Below are 21878 nucleotides of genomic sequence, written 5' to 3'. Positions count from 1 at the left end.
TCTAGAGCTGGTATTTTGGCTCTTTCAACAGCTTCGTTCTCTGGATTTGTTTTGAACCAGAGACACAATCCTCTGATTTCCAATACAGCTTTAAAATTGATATTTCTTCTTTATCTTTAGTTGCTATATGGAAATTTGATAAATTCCATCTTGTAGTTGTGTTGAAAATCTCCATTTAAAACAACACATTGTTCACCATTTAGATTTTGGCAAAGAAAAATGATAGCAAGAGGACAGACAAATGACAAGTAGAAAATAAAGCAATTCATTCTGATAATGTTCAAGTCAAAGGGGCAATACAAGGCTTAAAATTTATTATTCTGACACAAAAAATCATTAGTAAAATAAATGTTTCTCTTTAATTTTTGGGTTTAGAATGTTTTATCAGTTGAAATATTCATAATCAGATTTTTTAGCATCTACTGGCAAGCATGAATAATAAAGAGAAACAATTAAGAAATCATTATATTTCCATCTTTTCTACTTGATTTCAGAAGATACTTTAAGAGTTATTACAATGATTTTTGGGGTGGAATTGGAACTGACAACTGATAAAACCAAGTTCAACTATTTCCTAATTACCAAAAAAAAACCAAAAACACATGTGTGTCAAAACTTGTTATTGAAATATGCTTTTAACTAATTTAGCTTCTTAAAAATTTCTTAGATTTTTAGCAATTATGAACTTCTGAATGAGTAAACTCTAAAATGCTTCTACCACAAGAAGAGATGCTGTAATATCATAGAAGATAGAAACATCACATAGATCAAGAAGATCACATCTGTATATAATGTGGAGGAAGAACTTTTAAAAACTCTTTCTTTTCTTCATTTGCATGTCCTTTGGTTAGTAACAGTTTTAGTAATTTAGAGATTATTTTTCTTGAACCACTGAAATAGAAGTTGTCTAAATTAATCCTAAATTTCTTAGTGTTCCTTTGAACTCAAAATTTCTCTTTTTCATGTTTTCTACTTTTAAAACACCTTTCAAAAATCTTTATGACATGGTACTGAATGTTCTTATCAGGAAACACAGACCAAAGATTAGAGAAGCAAGAAGATGAGAGACATTACAGACTTGGGATCAGAGACTGACGATGCACAAGCAGATTTATTAGTGTGATTTATTTCACCAGGACTTTATGATTGTAAGACAGATAATCAAGCTTTCAAATATTGTGTGTTCCTGTTTCATTTTTCAAAATCTTCTGTGATTCTGTAGTGATTTCAGTTACTGACAGAGGAGAGCTTGAAACTTAATTGCTAAATAAACATAGGCAAAAATTAAAGTACTTGCACAGGAAAGCCTGATTGATTGATAGGATGCTATTCATTACATTCTTTGGCAGAGTGTTCAGATTTCATGAAAGAGGAATGGAAAGAAGAAGAGGAATGGAAAAAACTGAGCCCCTCTCAGTGAAGCAAAGTCTCTAAAGAAAATATGAGGACTCTGCAGACTAAAATAAGAGTCAGTTAATAGAAGACCAATGATAAGCTTGTAGTTATTTTGTTTAACAAATGGGCAATCTGCAGGAATACCTTATTATTCATATCAGGTCTGTCATCTATTTCATATCATAATTATATTATTCATATCAGGTATCTCTAAATTATCTAGCTCAACAAGGATAAGTCTTGCACCTGGGAAGGATCAGCTCTGGGCACAAAATTGTGCTGGCAGATACCCAGAAGCTTTGGGGCAAAGGACCTGAGAGTCCTGCAGAACATCAATTTGAACATGAGCCAGAACTGTGCCCTTGCAGGAACACAGGGCAGTGATATCCTTGAGTGCATGAGATGGAGCATTGCCAGCAGATGGAGGTGGTGCCACCCCTGCAGCAGTGTCCAGCCCTGCCCTCCCCAGCTCCAGAGGGACAGGGACACTGGAAGGGCCACTAAATTCATTAAGAGACTGGAGCACCTCCTCATGTAAGGAAAGGCAAAGACAGCTGGGACCTTCTAGCCAGAAAAAGTCTCAGGGGGTTCTCACTGATGTATACAAATACCTGAAGGGAGGGTGTGCACAAGATGGAGCCTGGCTTTCATCAGTGATGTCCAGTCACAGGAAAAGAAACAACAACAATTCAGTCTGAATGTCAGGAAGCCTTTCCCTATTTCCTTTTCACGTCCTGTGCTCTTGAGATCAAGGCCATTATGAGACAAGTGTTTGGTGTGACACAGCAGGTGCCACAGGGATTAGTTATAGTGGATTAGGATCTTTTTCTTGCAAACAGCTCCATGACAGCAGTTTATAAATGTAACTGCAAGAAAAATGAAGCCTAACTGCTTGTTCTTAGAATATCATATGCACTAATTTCCACAATACATGTTTTACATCTTTTTAGGGGTACTTTGGTATCAAGGAAGAAGTTCAGCTCCTCTGGATGAGAAAGGATAATGCTATTTTATTTAATTTTTGTCCTTATAACTCACGTGGCTGATGCCTCAAGACTTGGATGGGTGCCTCTTCTTTTGTCATGGAAATTAAATCATTAATTCCTGTGTCAGAAGAATCCAGTTTCAACAAGGAGATGCAATTGATTACAATTTTAAAAAATGTAATAGGAAATGGTGTGGAAAGTTTATCATTCTGACCTTGCAAGGGAATATTGAAAACAGTGCTTAAAGGGATCTGCAAGTACTGTGATACATAGTGCATACTGTGATTTTTAAAAATTGTATTATTTATATTTGAATTTAAATTTTCAGCTACAATTTTTGAGCTTCTATAATGAAAAGTATGATAATAGTAGGAGACAATTCCTCAAGGAGAGTAGTTGTCTTTATTAAAGCATCATGATAGCCCAGTCTTACCTTGACTTTTATGTGCACATAGATGAATCCACAAGCTCTGTATGTATATACTAAAACACCTCAGTTTTTTGTTTGTTGACTCCAAGAACATTAGCATGGCTTTGTCTATATTAGCAATATGAATAGATAATATTCATGTTGCTTGTGTGTGCTAAGCAATGAATTTTTCTGGCAGTTCATTAAATACCAGACCAAAGCCAATAAACTTAATCAATGCATAAAACCCTTGAATGTTGTCTGAACATTTCACTGCCATGAATTCTAGTGATACTCTGACAAAAATAAAATACTTGTGGACAACATGATCTTTTCCCCCTACTCATATGCTCCTTTTCCTATTTTCCAACATTTATGTAGGTTTGTGGTAGTTATACAATTTGTAATCTGCAAGGTTCCTCACAATCCAGTCTTATCTACATACATACATAAGATTTATTAAATAGTTTCACATTATTTTTGTCCCTCACACATACTCTCTAAAGCAGAAGAAATAAAGCTCATTTTCAGATAATATAGCAGTAATCAACCTCATTCATCCTATTTGCAACATTTGTTTCATTACAAAAATTCACAGGCTACCTTGGCTGCCTGCCCAATAGCTTCAGTGAAGCATCTTGTCAAAATCACCCATGCAGTTTTGTCTTTTCATGTATAGTAGGAATTATGTAACCATCAAACTAACATACAACATGAGACAGATGACTATAAATCCAAAATCTGATGAACATTTACAATGATCTGCCTTAGAATTCCTGTAGTTCTTGAAAGTACATAAAGAAATATATCCTATGTCCTGGAATTCTTTGGATTTTTTTTTTTTTTTTAAATTGCTTTTCTTTTGCTCATCTTGTATGACTGGATATTTACATGCTATCATATACACATCATGTCCTCTTTCCTTATAGTATATATATTAAAAAAACCCAAAAAACTAATGAAAGAACAGTGAAGAATGAATCATCATAGATGAGTAGTAAGGCTGTGGGTCAGATACAAACACTTATTTAGCACAAGAATACAAACCCCAGCTGTTTCCCAGCATTACACAGCTTTAAGCTCATTATTTTCATCAGGTCTATCAAGGCCTCTTGTTAAGATTCCCAGATAACTATTTTAGACTCCTTCCCAGGGAAGGATCAATTTCCAAATAGTAATATTAAGGTTCATCCTGAGGAATTAACACTGTGATTCTACTGCCAATATACATATTATTTTTTTCCATCTAAAGTGGTTGTACTATAACCCTGCAGTCTAACCACTTGTATGAAGCTCACAATGAAATGCATGATTTTAGTACTGGAATGTATCTTCTGTTTGTAACATGTATTTTATAAAGATAATGTCATTCATTTTAAATGTTCCCGCAAATGAACAATTCACCAAACCAATAAGTAAAAGGTTTTTACTATACTACCATAAGTCAATCATTTTTTCTAGTCTGAGTGCACGTTTCTCAACTTGCTTGCCACAAAGCCTCATCCCGCCTTTCACTGAGCCATCCTACTTGATGTTCCTGTCTTCTGTCACATATTAAGGATAATAGATGCAGAAATAAAACATGAGTTCACATCTGATCATCATTTAAAATGACTACATAGACCTTTTCAGTCATTCTGGGCAGAGTTCCTCATCCTGTGCATGTGAAGCATTCTCTGTTCTAGAAATTTTAAGCCCATATGATGGGATTAAAAAGTCACATTTTGTAATAGGCTTACATTATGAAAATTAAAATCAGTGTTTACAACTATCTAATTTATCATCTGCCAAATGGCTCACTTGCATAAATCTGCCAGGAGTAGTTGTATATTTTCTCCACAAAAAGGAGATCTGTAATGGCCAGAGAAGGGATTGAAATGTTTAAACAAATGTGCAGTGCTAACATAGTAGGGTTGTCTCTGGCTGTTTTCTGTCAAGGTTTTCAATCTTATCTCATGTCCTGGATGTGATTTAGTTCATCAGTTACCTCTGCTGGACCTGCCACAACTGATGCAGTGGTGCACATATTTCAACTGAACTCCTAATATTTGCTCATTTAAAAAAAAAATGCATATAGGATAATAATCAAGTAGCTACATATTTATAGACTTGACTACACACTCAAATTTTTCAAGATTTTCAGGTAATGGCAAGGTGCTTGTCTGCTAGTGTTTTGAGTTTATAATAGTGACAGCTACAACAGTGTTTGCACAGTAAAGGAAAGCAGAAAAACATGGATCACACTATGGTTAAAGAGCTGCTTTTATACTACACTTCTTTACACTTAATATATTGCATTCTTGATTTTAATTGGATTCAAACCAGCATTGTATAAGTGATCAGGCTCTTTTTCACAATATTTTACTACATTTACCCAGATATTTTTTGTCTTGTTTTCTTTACTGAAATTAAAAATATTTTGAAGGCATGATTAAGTTAGTTAAAGTATGTTTTTAGGTTTCCTAAAGCTCATAATTCTTACAATTAGATATAGCAGTGATCTCTAACTGTATCCATCCACTTAAGTTTTCCTCATTAAGGTTACTACATAATAGAAGAAAAAATGGGCTATGAACTAGAAGAAAACACCTTCAATCACCTCTATTTCACTGTGTGTTAAGAACATATATATTCTAGAGAAAATCCTAAACATGTATATCCCCCTCTTCCTCCTTTCTTATACATAGCACAGAGAACTGGGAACATATTCAGTTCATTTTTGAAAATGTGGGCAGTTCTCCAGCTGAAGCCATTTATCCCTCTCCAGAAGCTCCCCTGTCAGAATGACAGAAGATAACCATGCCAGTCCACACTGCCTGCTGCCTAAGCTGGAAAAGCTTCAGTAGGGGAGGCATCATTTTCATTGTCTCTGTAGAGAAATAGGTCTCTTCAAAACTATAGTACAGGATCAAAATTCCATGGTGATCAGAGAATCATGGATTATCCCAACTTGGAGTGGCCATAATGATTGAGTCCAACTCTCTGTTCCTCACAGGGCCACCTAAAACTAAATTGTGTAGGGATACAGGGGCAAACACAGACATTTTAAATAAACATAAATAACGTGAATCATGATATTCTAATTTATTTGTGATCTTTGGAGGTTTGACTCATTTTGAACAAGATGGAGATTATTTTTTGCATAATTTCCAGTTCCGTTTCTTTTCTAAATGCACTAATTCATATAAAGTTTATGACCTCATTAGGATCATAAAGCTTTTTGACATGCTCTGCATGTCAACCTCTACCTTTTAACTGAAGTGGTAATTTGCCAACTAATGAAGCTGAAATGACTGAAATAAATACACCCTTTATGCACTTTAAAAGAGTATAGAAAAATACGCTGCAAAAATTCTCAGTGTAGTACACAATGAACAAATCACCCAGATGTGATTGTTATCTATATTGTGACACCAAATTTACTCTAAACACATGAAAATCACTTTGTTATCAATTTTTATCTAACAATTATTGAGTACTTTACACTAAATATTTTATCCTCTTTTTTCTGATGACAGAAAATCAAACTCCTCATATAATTCTCAGTGAGCATTTGTACACTTTAAGGAAATATCATCCACTATATGATTCAGATCTATACAAAGACATATAATTTCTGCATTATAACTTGCAAAATCTGCAAATTTGTTATACAGTGCTTCAGAAAACATAACTTTGACTCTCACAAGTCTTCCAAATAGAACTATTGAAGAGTCAGAAAGAGCTAGATACTGGTGCTCAATGTAACATGCTCTCATGTAACATGCTCAAAACTCTATTTATCAGGTAGCTGTTTACTCAAAAGTATTACTTCCCCTGTAGCACTCTTCACTGTTGAGAGTCTATAATAGTTATTCTGTCACTCAAATTAAATTTCTTTGGTGCATTTTCTAAACACCGAAGAGCAAAACATGAGGGTCAAAGTAGTGCATGTCAATGAGATTCTCAGTGGCAGCAAATGACTGAAACACGAGCAGATTGCTCATTTAAAGCCACCATTTGAACGAGACTGAGAAGAGAGACTGACAGCAGGAATGCTGTAGTTTCTGTAGTTTCCCAGAGTTAAGGTTTTAGTGCAGTATCTGCTGTTCTATGTCATACACAAACATTGCTCTGCAGTCTGCTACAGAGCCTTATCCACATATTTATTCACCATAGAGGGAAGACACAGATTGTTGGACATATCCCACATAAGACAGCACCCATTGTCCTGTGTAAACCACTTTTTGAAGTCTTTTGTATGAGATACAGTAGGAACCCATTGTCCAGCCCAGCTTATCTCATCTGTCAGCCAGCCATGCCTGTTCTGCCCTGATGAGACTGAGGGACTCTGATTTTCAGTGCTTGAAGAACGCCTCCCAAAAAACCTGGGTCATACCACTTTTTCCTCATATGCAATTGTGCTGTATCTCTTTCACTGACACAATGAAACTGCCATTAAAGCGGGCAAAATTCATGTCTACAGACCCTATCATGTCCACAGAAATGGCATTTATTGATTAATCTTGTTGATCATATTATTTTGATTATAAACACATTAATCCAAACTCTTCTATTTTATCTTATTTAATTTCATTTGGCCTTTGCTGTTTTTCCTCATGTGCTAAACACCCACAAGATTTGAATACGTGGATGGATTTTTCCCATAAAGAATAGGAAAGCACAGCTTAAAAGTACCACTCTAACAAATTGTACATTATTGCAAACACTGTCAGTTTATTGCCCTAATTAACAACCAGGTATTTTCTCTCTGGTGAGCAATATGAGAGGTTAACAGAGTCTTTGTTTTCATTCATTCTCTACTGAACACTTCCTGCAAGCAACAGGTTTAATGCTGAGACCTGTATGATTTTTAGAATGATTCCCTAAAAAGTTCTCACAAAAAAATAAACACAAATCTGCTATGATAAGGAAAACTATTTGTAGTGGAGAAACTGAACATTTTTTTCAAAAGCAGTAGAAAATATTTCAGGCCAGACAACTGTTCTAATATAACACCTTTTGAATAATGAACAGGCTTGAGTTTGAGAGGGGTTCCTGAGGCCCATAAAGAGTCTGCATGCTGTTTTGGCTTCAGCAACTGAGAGCCAAATGGAAAAATTAGCAATTTCAATGAGCACAAATGGAGTATTTACTGTCAGTGCATCACAACAGTCCAATGGGTCTCACATTGTTTGAGGCCGTTCTTCTTCTCACTTCAAGTGATGAATGGATCAATACAACATTGCCATTGCAGAAAAAGGAACTGTCACTTGCCAAGCATAAAAGTAATGCTACTGTGAAGGGAATCTTTTGGGGAGAGGGTATTTTAGCACACAGCAGCAAGGGCTCTGCAGCAGAGAGATTGGACACACACTCAGTGTCCCCTCCAGCACCAGCTCTGCCTGCCTGGGGGCACTTGCCCCTCTCATTCCTTACCTGGGAACCTAAGAATGGTACACCCCAAAAATGAGAAAGATGTGTGTGTAAGAACATTTGGAGATGTTTTTAACAAGGACAAGGATTCAATATATTTTTTTATAGCAGTAAAGTCATACAATTTATTAATAACTTTTCTACCTATAGTGCTACAGATCCTGGGGTAAAATTGATGGGACAGAGGAGTGGGAGATAATATATTAATTTTAACAAGGTATGCACACCCCATTGAAATTAAAATCGTATAACTCTGCTGCCATGTAATCTGTATATTTTAAATACCTGAACAAAAAATGTGAAGTAAAATACCTAGATGTAAAGGAATGCAGTAATTAAGGGTTCCTTAATCCTGCCATCCTGTCTGCCTATGTAACAATGTTATCTCTAAATAGCATGAGAACACTTCTTTTTCCCCAGTCTTTCCTCCAATCAGCCACTTTCTTTTCAGATTTTTAACTCTGGATGTGCAAGCCCCAATAAATGTTCTCTGATCTCATCTCTCTTCCTATCTTACTGCTCAGTATGCAGGTCCTGGTTTTACTTACTGAATATCCTGAACTGAATACAAAGGATTTCATTTCCTTATAAACTCATATATAGTTTTATCACTTCACTACCTAGGTTTTTCATTAAACTTTCACCTCTCAAACTAGAATATTTGGCTGCAATGTCCCAGGGAAAATATTTTTCCCTTTTCTGCCCAACCTGAAAGCCTAGGCCAAACAATTCTTAAAGAGCTAGTTTTTTTCACTGCAGAGTTAACTGGAAATTTTGATCCTTAGATTAACTCCTCTCAAATAAACCTTGACAGAATGAAAGTGACCATTAAATGACATGCACTTGGAATGACTGCATGAGCAGCTGAAAAAGCTTACTCCATGGGTAAATAATGTGGACACAATTCCTGCATTCCTGCTGCTTAACTGAGAACTCAGTGAGTGCTGTGAGGACTCACATTCAAATTTAGATTCTAAGTAGTTATGAAGGACATTTCCAGCAACTCTTGAATTTTACCTCAAATGAAAACACATTACTGTGATAGAAGTAAAGAATGTGCTTGTGGTTTTTAACAGCTCTGAAGCTTTTAATACAAATGGATAACTGCAAATCCAGGTCCCGCTGGTGTTATCAGCCATTTTACAGTGACTAAGTCAGAATCTCAGTCAAAAACTCTGACACTTTGAGAAGGAAGACTTTTCTATTGAAAAGTATTTGTATTTTCTACACTTTGGTAGCAGTGTAAGCCCTTGCTTACTGGGGAAAGAACTGCTCCTAAAGCAAATGAAATTCAGATGCCTTGAAGCCAGAACTGTGGCTCAGTTAAAGCCTCTTTTTTGCAGTATTAGTTTAAGAGTTCATTCTCAAGATACTCTTTTCCAGCTTAGCTGAGTATAGTGGCAAATCCAATGCCTGTCAGTGCTGGAATATTGCCATCCAGGGGTCCTGAAGCAAATTAAGCAAAGATGCTAGTTTAGAAGACTCATCTTTTGGTTTTTACACTTTGTTATTAGCAATTTGCAGAATCATACTGCAGGACAGTGTTTCACACATATGTTTTGCCTGTATTCTGGTAGAAATCTGAGGGTTTCTGAGGCTGAGAATCTGCTCTGTTCTGCTGCTGAAGAGATACAAGGCCTGAAGGTATATGCACCTTATCCTTCTTTCCTCAGCATTGAGAGAAAACGGATTCTGGAAGAATACTTTCATTAAAAAAAGAGATCAGGGCTTTTATTTTTAATCTTCCTCAACATAAAATGTTATTCTGAAATAAATTTAATTTTTATTAACCCTTGCCTTTTTCCAAGGATCCACAGAGAAACAGTGCAAGAAAACTGTAGCCAAAAGCAAGGATGTTACTAGCAAAGCTAACTTTAGTATGTACGAGTGATAATGAGCACACAAATTTGAATGCATTTGATTAAACTTTTGTCTGTAAAGTACCATATTATTAGTCATACTTTGAACAACACTGAAGATAACATGAATAATAGCTATTTTAGTAGATATAATGTCACACATAGAGAAACTGCCTGTGAGTGTCATTACTCATTATCAACCACCACAAGGGTGTATTTGACTATGTGCTCTTCATTTAATAACACACCACAGCTGGGAGTTACTGACTGCTATTTGAAACACGTAAGAATTGTGTTCATGGTGTCTAGATTGAGAATAGCTGTGAATCTGAATCTGAAAGTCATTAATCCTATTATTTCCTGCATCTACACATATATGTGTGCCTGGGGCCTCCAGCAAAAGGAAGATATGAGAGGTTAGAGATGGCAGGAGAGGCTCCAGAGGAAGGCCATGAAGATCTGTGGCACCTATGCTATGGATAGGCTGAGAATGATTTTTTTCCATGGGCAGATAGCGTTATGACAAGGAGGAATGGTTCTAAGCTAAAAGAGTGTAGGTCTAGTCGAGGTGTTAGGATGAAATTCTTTATCCAGGGGATACTGAGGCACTGGCACAGGTCACCCAAAGAAGTTGTGGGTGGATCATCCCTGGAAGTGTTCAAGACCAGGCTGGATGGGGCTCTGAGCAGCCTGGTCTGAAGGAAGGTGTCCCTTCCCTTGGGAAAGGGTTGGAAATAGTCTTTAAGGTTCCTTCCAACCCCTGTGATTCTCTTATTCTATACAAAGAGATATTGCCTCAAATATTGCACATATATGCACATGTTTACTGAGCATAGTTGAGCAACTATGGATGTGTGTATGTGTATGTGTGTATTAGAGTGTGTATTCACATACACAAATTAGCTCTTGCAGTAGGTGAAAATAGGAGCCCTTCTCACTGTCTAATCTTGATTAATTTTCTAAATGAAGTCCAAATTTAGCACTCAAATGCTGTATCATAATGCTTACTACATTAAAATGCTGAATGAAGATTACAGAGGCATCCTTGACCTTTGATAGTCTTCTCAGCTCCTGCAATTAAATACCACAAGACTTGTTTGGTCACTCTCATCACCTTTGAAATTAGCACCACCAGGCTATATCACTTTGACAGATGATAACACTAAATATGCACCAAATATGCAAATTTCATTAGTTTCTCTCTATAGTGGGAATATCCGAACAATATTATTTTCAGTGTTACAAATAAGTTCTACCAGTTAATTCTGCCTGTAAGCTTTAAAATAAGACATTAAAAAACTAAAGCAAATTTATTTTTTCAGACTACCATCAATTTGGGATATATTTACCACAAAAAGGTTACTCTTTAGTCATTCTATAGACACCATTGGAACTGAAGAAACAACCCATTATGAAATGGAATCTTTGCAAGCATGGGTCTGTCTTATCTCCGACCTACATGTGAACTCTGATTTTATGATAAAAGAACAAGGGTTTTAATCCAAATTATTTAGGTGCTACAAGATGTCATATTATTACTTCTAATGCATCAAATCTGGAGTCACTTTGAGATCTCACATGATTTCTCCAAGTACTCTACTCTCTTCACACAGAACTATTGAATCATGTGCATCAGCAATCCTTTGAAAAAACCCTGCTATTTTGACATTGCCAGACTCAGCAAGTAACTTGCTTCTTTCACACCCCACATTTCCTAGGCAATATTTCATTAACATCAGTGTTTCTTCCTCCAGTAACCTCCATACTCTCTTAATTGTGCTTTTGACTAGGAGACAGAATTCCTATAAAACTATTTACAGGATGGCCAAAAAAAAAAAAAAAAAGAATCTTTTAGACATATCAGAAAAATTAAATGAAACCAATTAATTAATTAAATTCTATTTAATTGCAGTCTACTTATTTTTCACTGCTAATCTTACCACTATTTTCTCCTTCATTTATTTTGTTATAACTATAACAAGTTTCCAAATGTCCACCGAATTTGCATCTGAATTTTCCTGAACACTTCTCCTCACAGGTACGAAATAAAAAAAACCTCCAACCATTTTTTAAAATTTTTTCTCACCATGAAATCCTCTTACATTTACACAATTTTCTGTAGCACACACAAACGACCCCTAGACAAATAATTAAGCCTCAGCTTAAAGACTTGTGATAAAGATGTTTCTCCTTTCTTTCTATATCAGATAAAGATTATATCCCAGCTTTGTTTGTTCGTTTGTTTTGTTGTGGTGGGGTTTTTTTGTTATTTAGTTAAAATAAAGGAGAAGATTGAAGAGAAGGCAAAGAGGGACAGAGGCCTTTACCTTTCCACTCTTCTTTATGCTGGGAGCTACACAAACACTTAATTATTGGGAATATTGGCTGCTTGTCTCTGCTTTGTGAAGGAAGAGCAGAGAGATGCAAGGGTCATAATAAGGACCATGAAAAAACTTCTCACTGCTGCTAGGACTGCTTTAGCTCAGTCCTGGCTAGGGGAAATACTCTAATGGCTGTGGGAAGTAGATGCTAATGGAATTGTTCCAAGAACATCCTGAAAACACAGCACCTTCTTCCCTAATTTCTTTACTCTTACCATAGTGGTAGCAGAAGGTAGTCAGTAGGAAAGTTCTCTACAGTGTCTCTACCGTATTAGTAACCTTTCTGGGTCATGGCACACACTCCCTTTTCAGACTGAACCCTTCTGGAAAAGTCATGCAAAACTTCACCAGAGATCATCTAATATTTCATACTTCTGGGAGCCTGACTAAAGATTCAGAGCTGCTGCTTTTCTTTCCCCTTTCTAAAGGATGATTTGTAATATTTTTTGGTCAGAAATCTTGGAAATGCTAAACTAATTACTAAAAGACTTATTTGATGAACTGATGGCTTTTAAGTCAGTCTGATAAATTTTGTGAGCCTCACAAAACCACTACTTTAGATTTGCATTTCAGAAAAAATTATGATCATAAATTAATTCAATTCCATTACTTTCTTACATTATAAATTCATCAAATAAGTTTAATATTTTAAAACACCAGCCTCACGTCATAGCGCTTGACTTCCATATCAGCCACTGCATTTCAATGTATGTGATGGAAACACACAAAGTTAATTTAGTTTGGAATGCAGTTTAAGACATTTCAGTTCTGTCATCCACTTACATTCATACACCTGTGTGCCACATCTAAACTCCTACTGTAGCTGTCAGTCTGCCTGATGGAGCCTAGAAAAGGGTTCAGCTTAAAAGCCACAAAAAGCTCATTTTATTTACCTTGGAGTGGGTGAATAGTGGCATGTGGCTTACCCAAATGTATCCCACATTCAGCCTCCTCCACATCTAGTGTCGATATGTCATTCCCTTGGAAGTGTCTTGGAAATGCTCCTGGAGCCTCTAAAACAGCATCAGACACCTATCCCCATACAAAGGAATCAAATCTTAGCTATATTTTAACATCACTTAAATTGCTTTCTGTCCTGAGAACAAGGAGAATTTAAAAAAGAAATAACTGACATGCAGCTTTTAGAACCAAGGTGCTTAAACTCAATTTGATGTCCACAGAGAGCTTATATACAAAGAGGTAAGCACTTGCAGGGCAGGTTCAAAATACAATATTAGATATTAGGAGCAAACTTAAATGACCAAGTAATTGGCTCAGATTATTACTGTCAATATAACTTGGTTGTTTTGAATTCTGTGAGAGGAAACAAAAGAGAAATCTATAAAAATTGGAAAAAATTAAAAGCCACTGTTTTGAAAATGGGTGAAAGTCATTTTAGTTCTTTGCCATTGTCTTCCTTTTTTTTTTTTTTTGTAGCATTGTGAAGAAAACAATCAATCCTTTACTTAAATATCTATTATGTGGAATTAACTTTATCTGTATTTTCTCCTTCTCTTGCATTTGCTAAAGAGACAGATGTAAAGCCACTTTTTCCATTCTGTTGCATGGTTTTTGGACTTTTTCTAAGATAGATGAAGTTAGAAGCAGAGTAAAACAGACAAAAGGCTGCCTACTCCTTAACAAAATAGAAACTATGTTTTTTTATTATGAGCAACGCATAATAATGCAACCTTACTATCTGTTAGGACTTTCCTCTCTTAAATTACATATGCAAAACCAAACATCACAGTCATATTTTACTATTTTATTGAAACAAGATCTGGAGTGTCACATTTTTGGTCACAATTTTTAATTTAGTTGTGAGCAGAGGAACCTTGACAATCAAAGGGTAAACCAAGTTTGCTGAAAGTCTTCTTAAGGAGAAACTAACAAACATCTAATAAAACAGTGGAAGCAATAGACAAGCTGTTATTTGTTTCACTGCTGTATTTACACAAATATCTCAAGAACAGAAGAATTAGCAGTAAAAGAAAATGGATATCAGATAAAAGGCTTTTCTTTAACTCTTTCTTCAAGCATTATTTATGCAACTCCTATAAGTTCAGAGCTGTTAAAATGCAATATTAACAATGCCTTCTGCTCAGTCAAATACACTTATTTCTTCATCTTTTCCAATATCAACATTCTTCCTCTATTCTCTGTAAGTATAGGCATTTGCTATTTTGCCCTCAGTAAAAATTAAAATTAATATCTTTCAAGTCTTACGTAAAGGAATTATCTGGACTAACCTGTTCAGTTCTAGCCCATCGAGGCTCCTCACTTATTCATGACTCCACCCACTGTAAGGGTCATATTGCCCCTTTTTCTACTCATCACCATGCTTGTTTGCTTGTTTTTCATCGTTGAGTTCTCATTCAGCCAAGCAAATAGCAAACACACACTGGAATTTAGCTTTATATATAAGTTATACCAACTCCACAATGAGAAGATGTACCCTGCAGTCACCTGCTTATCTCCTCAGTATTAGGTGTTTGTTTTGTCCTAACACATGTGGAAGGCGTTTATCATGTTCAATGAAGATGCAAATGTCAGGCAGCTGACCTCCTGCAGTGTCAGGACAGGGGAGTGGAGAATGAGTAGATTCCAATCTCCTGACTTTCAACAAGCATTAGCTTCATGAAAATCCCACATTTATTTCTAGGAGCAACTGCTTTTGCCATCTGTACAGACCACTTAATGTAAGCTCCAGATACCCAACCTGTATAAATTCCTAATGTTAGCCTGAAGGCTATTTCAACTCACCAAGTCACAGTAAAAAATTGCATGAACATCTGACTAGCCTACCAAGCTTTCTTTAGAGAAGGAGATGGAGCAAACATAAGAAAAATAAGAGCCAGATTCCTTGTGATGGTTATCATCTTCAAAAAAGAAAAGACCTTGGAAAAAGCTCAGACAAGCTTACAAATAGAGTGTAAAAATAACAAAGACACAGTTAATTACCCCCCATGCTCTCTGTAAACCAAATGACCACTAAGGCAGGGACCAAGGAAAGTCCTTCTCGTGTTGAACCAGGTTCTCCTGAATTTGCACACCATTTCAAGAGATTGTCAGAGTTGTTGTTTTCTTAGAGCCACATGGTTGCTAAGGTTGGAAAAGACTCCTAAGATGCTCAAGCCCAGCTGTTAATGTAGCACTGCCACGGTCATCACCGTGCAGCCGTGTCCCATTGTCCTATCACTTGTTACCCAGGACAATGAGTGGTGATATTGTCCTGAAGGAATTAAGGGAATAACAGGGAATAACAGGCTCCTCTGAGACTTCTCTCTGAGTATTGCTAGTTCATTTCCTATAACTTTGAGAAAGCTTATTTCTCTTATCCATAGTCAGATTCCTTTGTCAGTAATACACATAAACATAACCAAAGATCTCATGCAGATCTAGGGGACACCATGTTTATAAACTTTTAAGACAAACTGTTTTAAAACTTCATTTTCAGATATTTTCTCCCTTTTTTGGATTTGTTTTTGTTTTTGGGGAAGCTGTTTGTGTTTTGTTTGTTATTGTTCTTGTTATTTGGGGAGTTCTTTGTTAACTTTTTTTTTTGGTTGAGATTTGATATGTAGTTGTTATATGAATGCTTACTCTTTTCTTAAGATAGTCATTCTTAAAAATTTTATAAAGAAATAAAACTATTTATAAGCATATATAGCCAGGATAAAAGGCCCTCCTCAGGTAAGACTGATTTCAAAAGTGGTTGGTACCCAGAAATAGCAATTCCCTTTTGTAAACATGTTTTACATTATTCAAGATGATAAAGAAATGATGCTTCCACCAGGTTTATGAAAAATTGATTCTATTTCTTTTCTTTGCTCACCATTTCCTTCAGTAAAGCAAAGATTTCATTATACATGCTGTGTTCAAGATTTCTGACAATTAATTAAGCAATTGTGCATACATGAAATATGTAAAAATATATATTCTTAAACTGAATAGGTAACTTAACAGGTTCCTACTATGGATGGTCAGCCTTCTTAGCAAAGAAAGCAAGAAAGAGGGAAAAAAAGAGAGAGAGAGGGGAAGGGAAGGAGGGAGGGAGGGAGAGTGGGAGGAAGGAATCTGATTTCCTTCCTTCCTGCCTTCCTTCCATCCATCCATCAGAAAATTCTGTACACTTCACACTATTTCAGTCTTTACCTCTTTGTCTGAAATGCTATACTGTGTATTACTAATAGAAACAGTTAAGGATACTGAAGCAGTTGCTCAGGCTTTTTTACCAACTGGGGATGAAAATAGAATTTGAACAATCTCTATAGATGCTGTTGTTTCCTGTTTGAACCTTGCTGTCATCTGAATTTGTATCTTCAAAGCTGGATATCACTAAACTTAATTATAGGCAGTATTTTTATGGCTAATAAGTATCTAATGAATTTAAGTATGTTAAAGATGGATAAGATTTTTCATCCATAATATAATTTCGAATGCTTTATTTAAATTTCTATTGTTATCTCTATTTGTCTGTATCCTAAGCATTCTTTATAGACACTCTTATATTTCTGAACAAGACTTGTTCATATGCATTTTTCTCCCCTAAATGTTACAGCTTAACAAAGCAATTAATCTTTATAAACATTAAACATGTTAATAAATATAACTCATGGCTGGATGGCCAGACCCCAAGAATTGTGGTGAATGGTGCTACATCCCCTTGTTGGTCATCACTAGGGAGGCTCTCCATGGTTCACTGCTGGGGCCAGTTCTGCTTATATTTTTACAATGATTTAGGGGAGGGCAATGAGTGCACCTCAGTAATTTGCAGAGGACAGTGAGTTGGGCAGGAATGTTGCTCTCCTGGATGGTTCAAAGGCTCTGCAGAGAGTTTGGGGCAGGCTGCATCCATGGGCTGAGGCCAACTGCATGAGTTTAGAAAAGGTGCAGTGATAGGCCCTGCACTTTGGTAACAACAGCCCTGTGCAGAGCTACAGGATGGGGAAAGAGTGGCTGGAACGTGGCCAGCAGGAAAGGATCTTGGGGTTCTGGTCAACAGCCCAGGTGGCCCAGAAGGCCAGTGGCATTGTGGCCTGGATCAGCAATGGTGTGGCAGCAGGGCAGGGCAGGGATTGTCCCCCTGTGCTGGGCACTGGTGAGGCCACACCTCAAATGCTGTGTCCAGTTTTGGGCCCCTCACTACAAGAAAGGCATTGAGGGGCTGGAGCGAGTCCAGAGAGGGGCAATGGAGCTGGTGAAAGGTCTAGAGAGTGAATCATATGAGGAACAGCAGAGTGAAATGGGATTTTTTAGTCTAAAGAAGGAGAGGCTCAGGAGAGGTCACTCTCTAAAACTATCCTAAAGGATATTGTAGCCAGGTGGGGCCTGGAGTTTTTCCCAGGCAACCAGTGACAGGACAATAGGAAATGGCCTCAAGCTGCATTAGGGGAAGTTCAGGTTGGACATCAGGAATAATTTCTTCACCAAAAGGGTAGTTAAGCACTGGAATGGAGTGCCCAGGGGAGTCATCATCCCTGGAAGTGTTCAACAACTGGATGTGGCACATAATGCAATGTTTAGTGGATGCAGTGCTCCTTGTTAAAACTTTGGACTCCATGATCTTGGAGATCCTTTCCAGCCCAAATGATACTATGATTCTATGATTCTAAATCACATAAATCTTCACTAAGACATAACTACAGAATTCCAGTTTCACTGACCTATGCTGATATTATGTTGAGCAACTACTAAAGACACTGCAACTGATGTTTTCAGGCAGGGAAGAAAAAGAATACATGAAGGAAATGCTCTCTTGATAGCTATTTTTGAAACTTTAAAGGCAGAATTTTTGAAAGGAACTGCTTACTATTTACTATTATACCAGATGTCTGTAACATATACATAATTTCTGGGAGCTGCACTTGAATTACATTAACTCTTAGTACAGTTTATCCTGCTATATTCACTGTCCATATATGATAAATAATAAGCAACCCTGTGATGTGACATCCCTCTCTTTGTCTCAAGGGGGGTGTACAGGACTGACCCCATCCTGTACCACAGGATTGACCTGATCCTCTACCACCGTCACCCATCCCCTTCCTGTTCCTCAGGTGAGGCTCTGGGATGTGGTTCTGACCAGCAGCAATCAGAGCCTGCACCCCAGTGGAGCAGAGTGGGGCAGTGCAGGTTTGGGAGCAGCTGCAGGGAACAAAACAGGGGTGAAAATGAGCCGAGAGCAGCTGAGCTTGGTGCAACAGAGCAGCAGCACAGTGCGACATGAGCAATTTAGCTTTCAGAGGTTTGTCCATCATTGCTTTCCATTGCCTTGGACTTAGGGATGGAGAAAGCCATCTGTGGGAAGCACCCACCAACTTGTCATTGTCTGGGAAAAGGCACTGGGCACAGGAGCAGCTGCCACCTTGTCTCTGTGTGGGGAAAGCCACACGGCGCAACCTGTGGGGAGCGCCACCGTCTTGTCTTTGTCCTGGTGCCACGCAGAAATAGGACAAGGTGACAAACACCTTTTGAGTGTAATGCACCTTTTTGTTATTAATATTGCTGCTATTACTGTGCATTTCTTACCCCTCTGCTGTTTGCTTTCAGTAAACTGTTATCTCAGCTCATAGTCTCTGCCTTTGACCCTCTCTTGCCAAAGGGGGTGGTGGGAAGAAGAGTTGTTTATCTATAGGTCTAATTTCTGACTGGTAGCAAACGACCACAGTAGTTTAAAGCAGATTAGAACATGGCCCTACCTACCTCTGGATTAAATAAAAATGCATGTTAAATGTAATTCATTAATACAGGTTGAGATGATAAACATAAAGTATGTCTGAGTAGCTAAATTCAGCATTTATCCCTACTTGATGGAATTGAAACATCAGATAATTATGGTTTTCTTTATATAAACAGAAGAGATTAATTATGGTATTTTAGATAGCATTATGGAATAATTGACAAAACTGTTTTCATTTTCATGGCTACTGTTACACTCTTATCAGAAAATAATCCAAATATAACTAAAAAATTCTCATTAAGGAGCTTACTTTGTAGGTTTTTATACTTTTCTTTTAAAGAGAGTTGTCATCATCAAAAAAACCATGTTGAATATGCTATTGAACTACCAATATAATATGAAATGTCTCGCAGGTTATATAAAGAGCTCATAAAATAATGTTTTTATAAACACATTATTTTGTAAAAATCCCCTTCAGCACACACAAGCCAGACAGCAACCTGTGCTCCCCTGCCTCTATCCAAGACAAAAACCCAAATCCAAACAACCAAAAAAACCCTCAATTAAAAAAAAATGGAAAAGTGGCAGACAGTAAACCTTTCCAGCTGCTGATAAAACAATTTCTACATCTTCTTTGCATCACTGTACTGGCTGCACTGTGCATTCCTTTTCTAGTCAGTCAGTCATTTTACACTTTGCTTTTGACTCTTTCTGTTGTGCGTTAGTAGCAAGACCACTTTTATAGTTATCCAGATAGAGAGGAACACTGTAAAGGGCTGGAAAAATATCTGTATTAACCACATTAAAGATGCAGAAAAAAGCTGAACACCTGTTGTAGAAAGCAGAAGCAGAATGCAGTCCAGTTTCTGGTGATAAAACTTGATGAATCAAAGGGTTAAATATTTTTGGAAGACATCTGGCACCCTGCCTCTATTATCATGTTAAGCCAGAGGATGTATGTAAAAATGCTGAAAATTCACCCTCTGTTTTCCTTAATGCAACTACTTTACATCAAATAGCAAATTTTTTTACAGAAAAAAAAAAGTTAAGTTAAATCACTTAATGAAATTCACATAAAATTAAATCAGAATGTGAAAAAAACTATATATTTTTTTTACTTGAGGATAGTGACTGCAAGAGTGAAACCAGAACCAGAGACAGGAACAGATGACTTATCCATCCTGTCCCAACCTGCTTATCAATTTTAAATTTTGTTACAAATGACTAAGTTTATACAAAAGAAAATTTAATATGTTCAAGACATTCAATAACAATTTCCAGTCAGGCATAAAAAACCTTCAGGGAAGGGAATGCCAGGAGGAAAGAAAAAAGAACACAGTCAGAAAAAAATTTCTTTAGCACAGAAGTCTTGCTATTAAGAGCCTTGTTTCATATTCAGTCAATTAAAATGCAGTATATTAAAATATAGTACCTTATAACACATGCATAGAGCCCGCTGTCTTGTACCACTGTTGGTCTGAACCAAATGGAGTCTTCTTCTTTGCTCATTCTGGTTCCATCAAAAGCTATAGGTTCCTCAAAATCTCCAGGTCCAGAGCTTTTGTACCACATCAAACTAAGTCCAGCACTTTGGGCTAGGGAGTAATTAGCTCTAATATATCCATAAAAGAGTGCACATTTTATACGAACAGGTTCTCCCACTAGAACTTGATATTTCTTGTAATCCACAGACCAGTCAGTGCATCCATCAGCTACAAGAGAAGAGAAAATGACAAGACATTGTCAAATCCTTTGGAAAGCACTATTCACACAGCAGTCTTTATTGTGGGAAAATATTGCATTTGAAAAAAAAAGTCCATTGAGGGACCAGCCGTATGCTTTTCTATCCCTAGAAAATTAACTGCATTTTCATGATGTTTATGTCATGTACTACAGTGGACAGAGCTATTAGGACATGAATTGCTACATGTTGATAATCTCTGAGCAATAACTGAGCAATTGCTCTTTTATCTTTTGTGGAACTCTGGCATGACCAGGTACAAAATACTGAAGTGAAATTAGTGTAACACAGAGGGTGCGTGGTTCACAGGAAGTCACCATCTAAATTGCCTCAATCAAATATCTTCAGGGCTACTGTGTAAATGAAAGTCTGAGAAGATATTAGGACAAGGAGCTGTGGTCTGAACTAAAAAATGTGAAAGTTTGGAATAGGTTTGAAGGAGGAGAAACTTCTTTAAAATACGACCAGATATGCAAAAAGATACTTCCAGGAAAACTGCTATCAGTAATATAAATGGATTATTCAAGAACATTTTAAACAGATCTTAGATGGAATTCCTGACTTTCCAGAGCTACATTACAAATTATGGTTATTAATGTTTTCATTTTTATTCCTGTTGAATATCATCAACCCTTACCAATACTGTCCCACAATAACTGCTCGTCAGAAAGCAAAACTAAATTTATTTGACATTCTGAACCCCAGTAACATAACTAAACCCCAAGGCCAAAAAACCACCAAACTCACATCCACTTCTCCTATATTTTTGGTTAAGAATACCAAAAGAACAAAAGGAAAAGAGCTATTTTCTACAACACCTTCCTTAACAAAAGCTAATATATTTTTCTTAAGCAATTTCAGCCATGAAAATTCACCATTAGGTTCATACACTAAAAAACTAGGCCTCAATCCAGTCAGTAAAAAGTGATCGGTACATCCAAAGGACAATTTATTTCATCCTAAAATTAGTACCTATGTCTCATATAAATATTTTGTCTTTGAATTCGACA

The 21878-nt window shown here is 36.7% G+C and overlaps 1 protein-coding gene across 1 annotated transcript in view; it reads right to left on the bottom strand.

Annotated features, from left to right (window-relative positions):
* Positions 1 to 21878, bottom strand: part of IL1RAPL1 (interleukin 1 receptor accessory protein like 1) — a 685196-nt gene that overhangs the window by 292554 nt on the left and 370764 nt on the right. Inside the window, exon 3 of the mRNA XM_063392981.1 lies at positions 20560 to 20839. Coding sequence (XP_063249051.1) covers positions 20560 to 20839 — 280 coding nt within the window. The remainder of the gene's footprint in view (positions 1 to 20559; positions 20840 to 21878) is intronic.

The sequence above is a fragment of the Prinia subflava genome, chromosome 3, assembly GCF_021018805.1.
Source record: "Prinia subflava isolate CZ2003 ecotype Zambia chromosome 3, Cam_Psub_1.2, whole genome shotgun sequence".
NCBI lineage: Eukaryota > Metazoa > Chordata > Aves > Passeriformes > Cisticolidae > Prinia > Prinia subflava.
The sequence above is the reverse complement of the archived record's forward strand: the minus strand, read 5'-3'. Positions and strand labels throughout refer to the sequence as shown.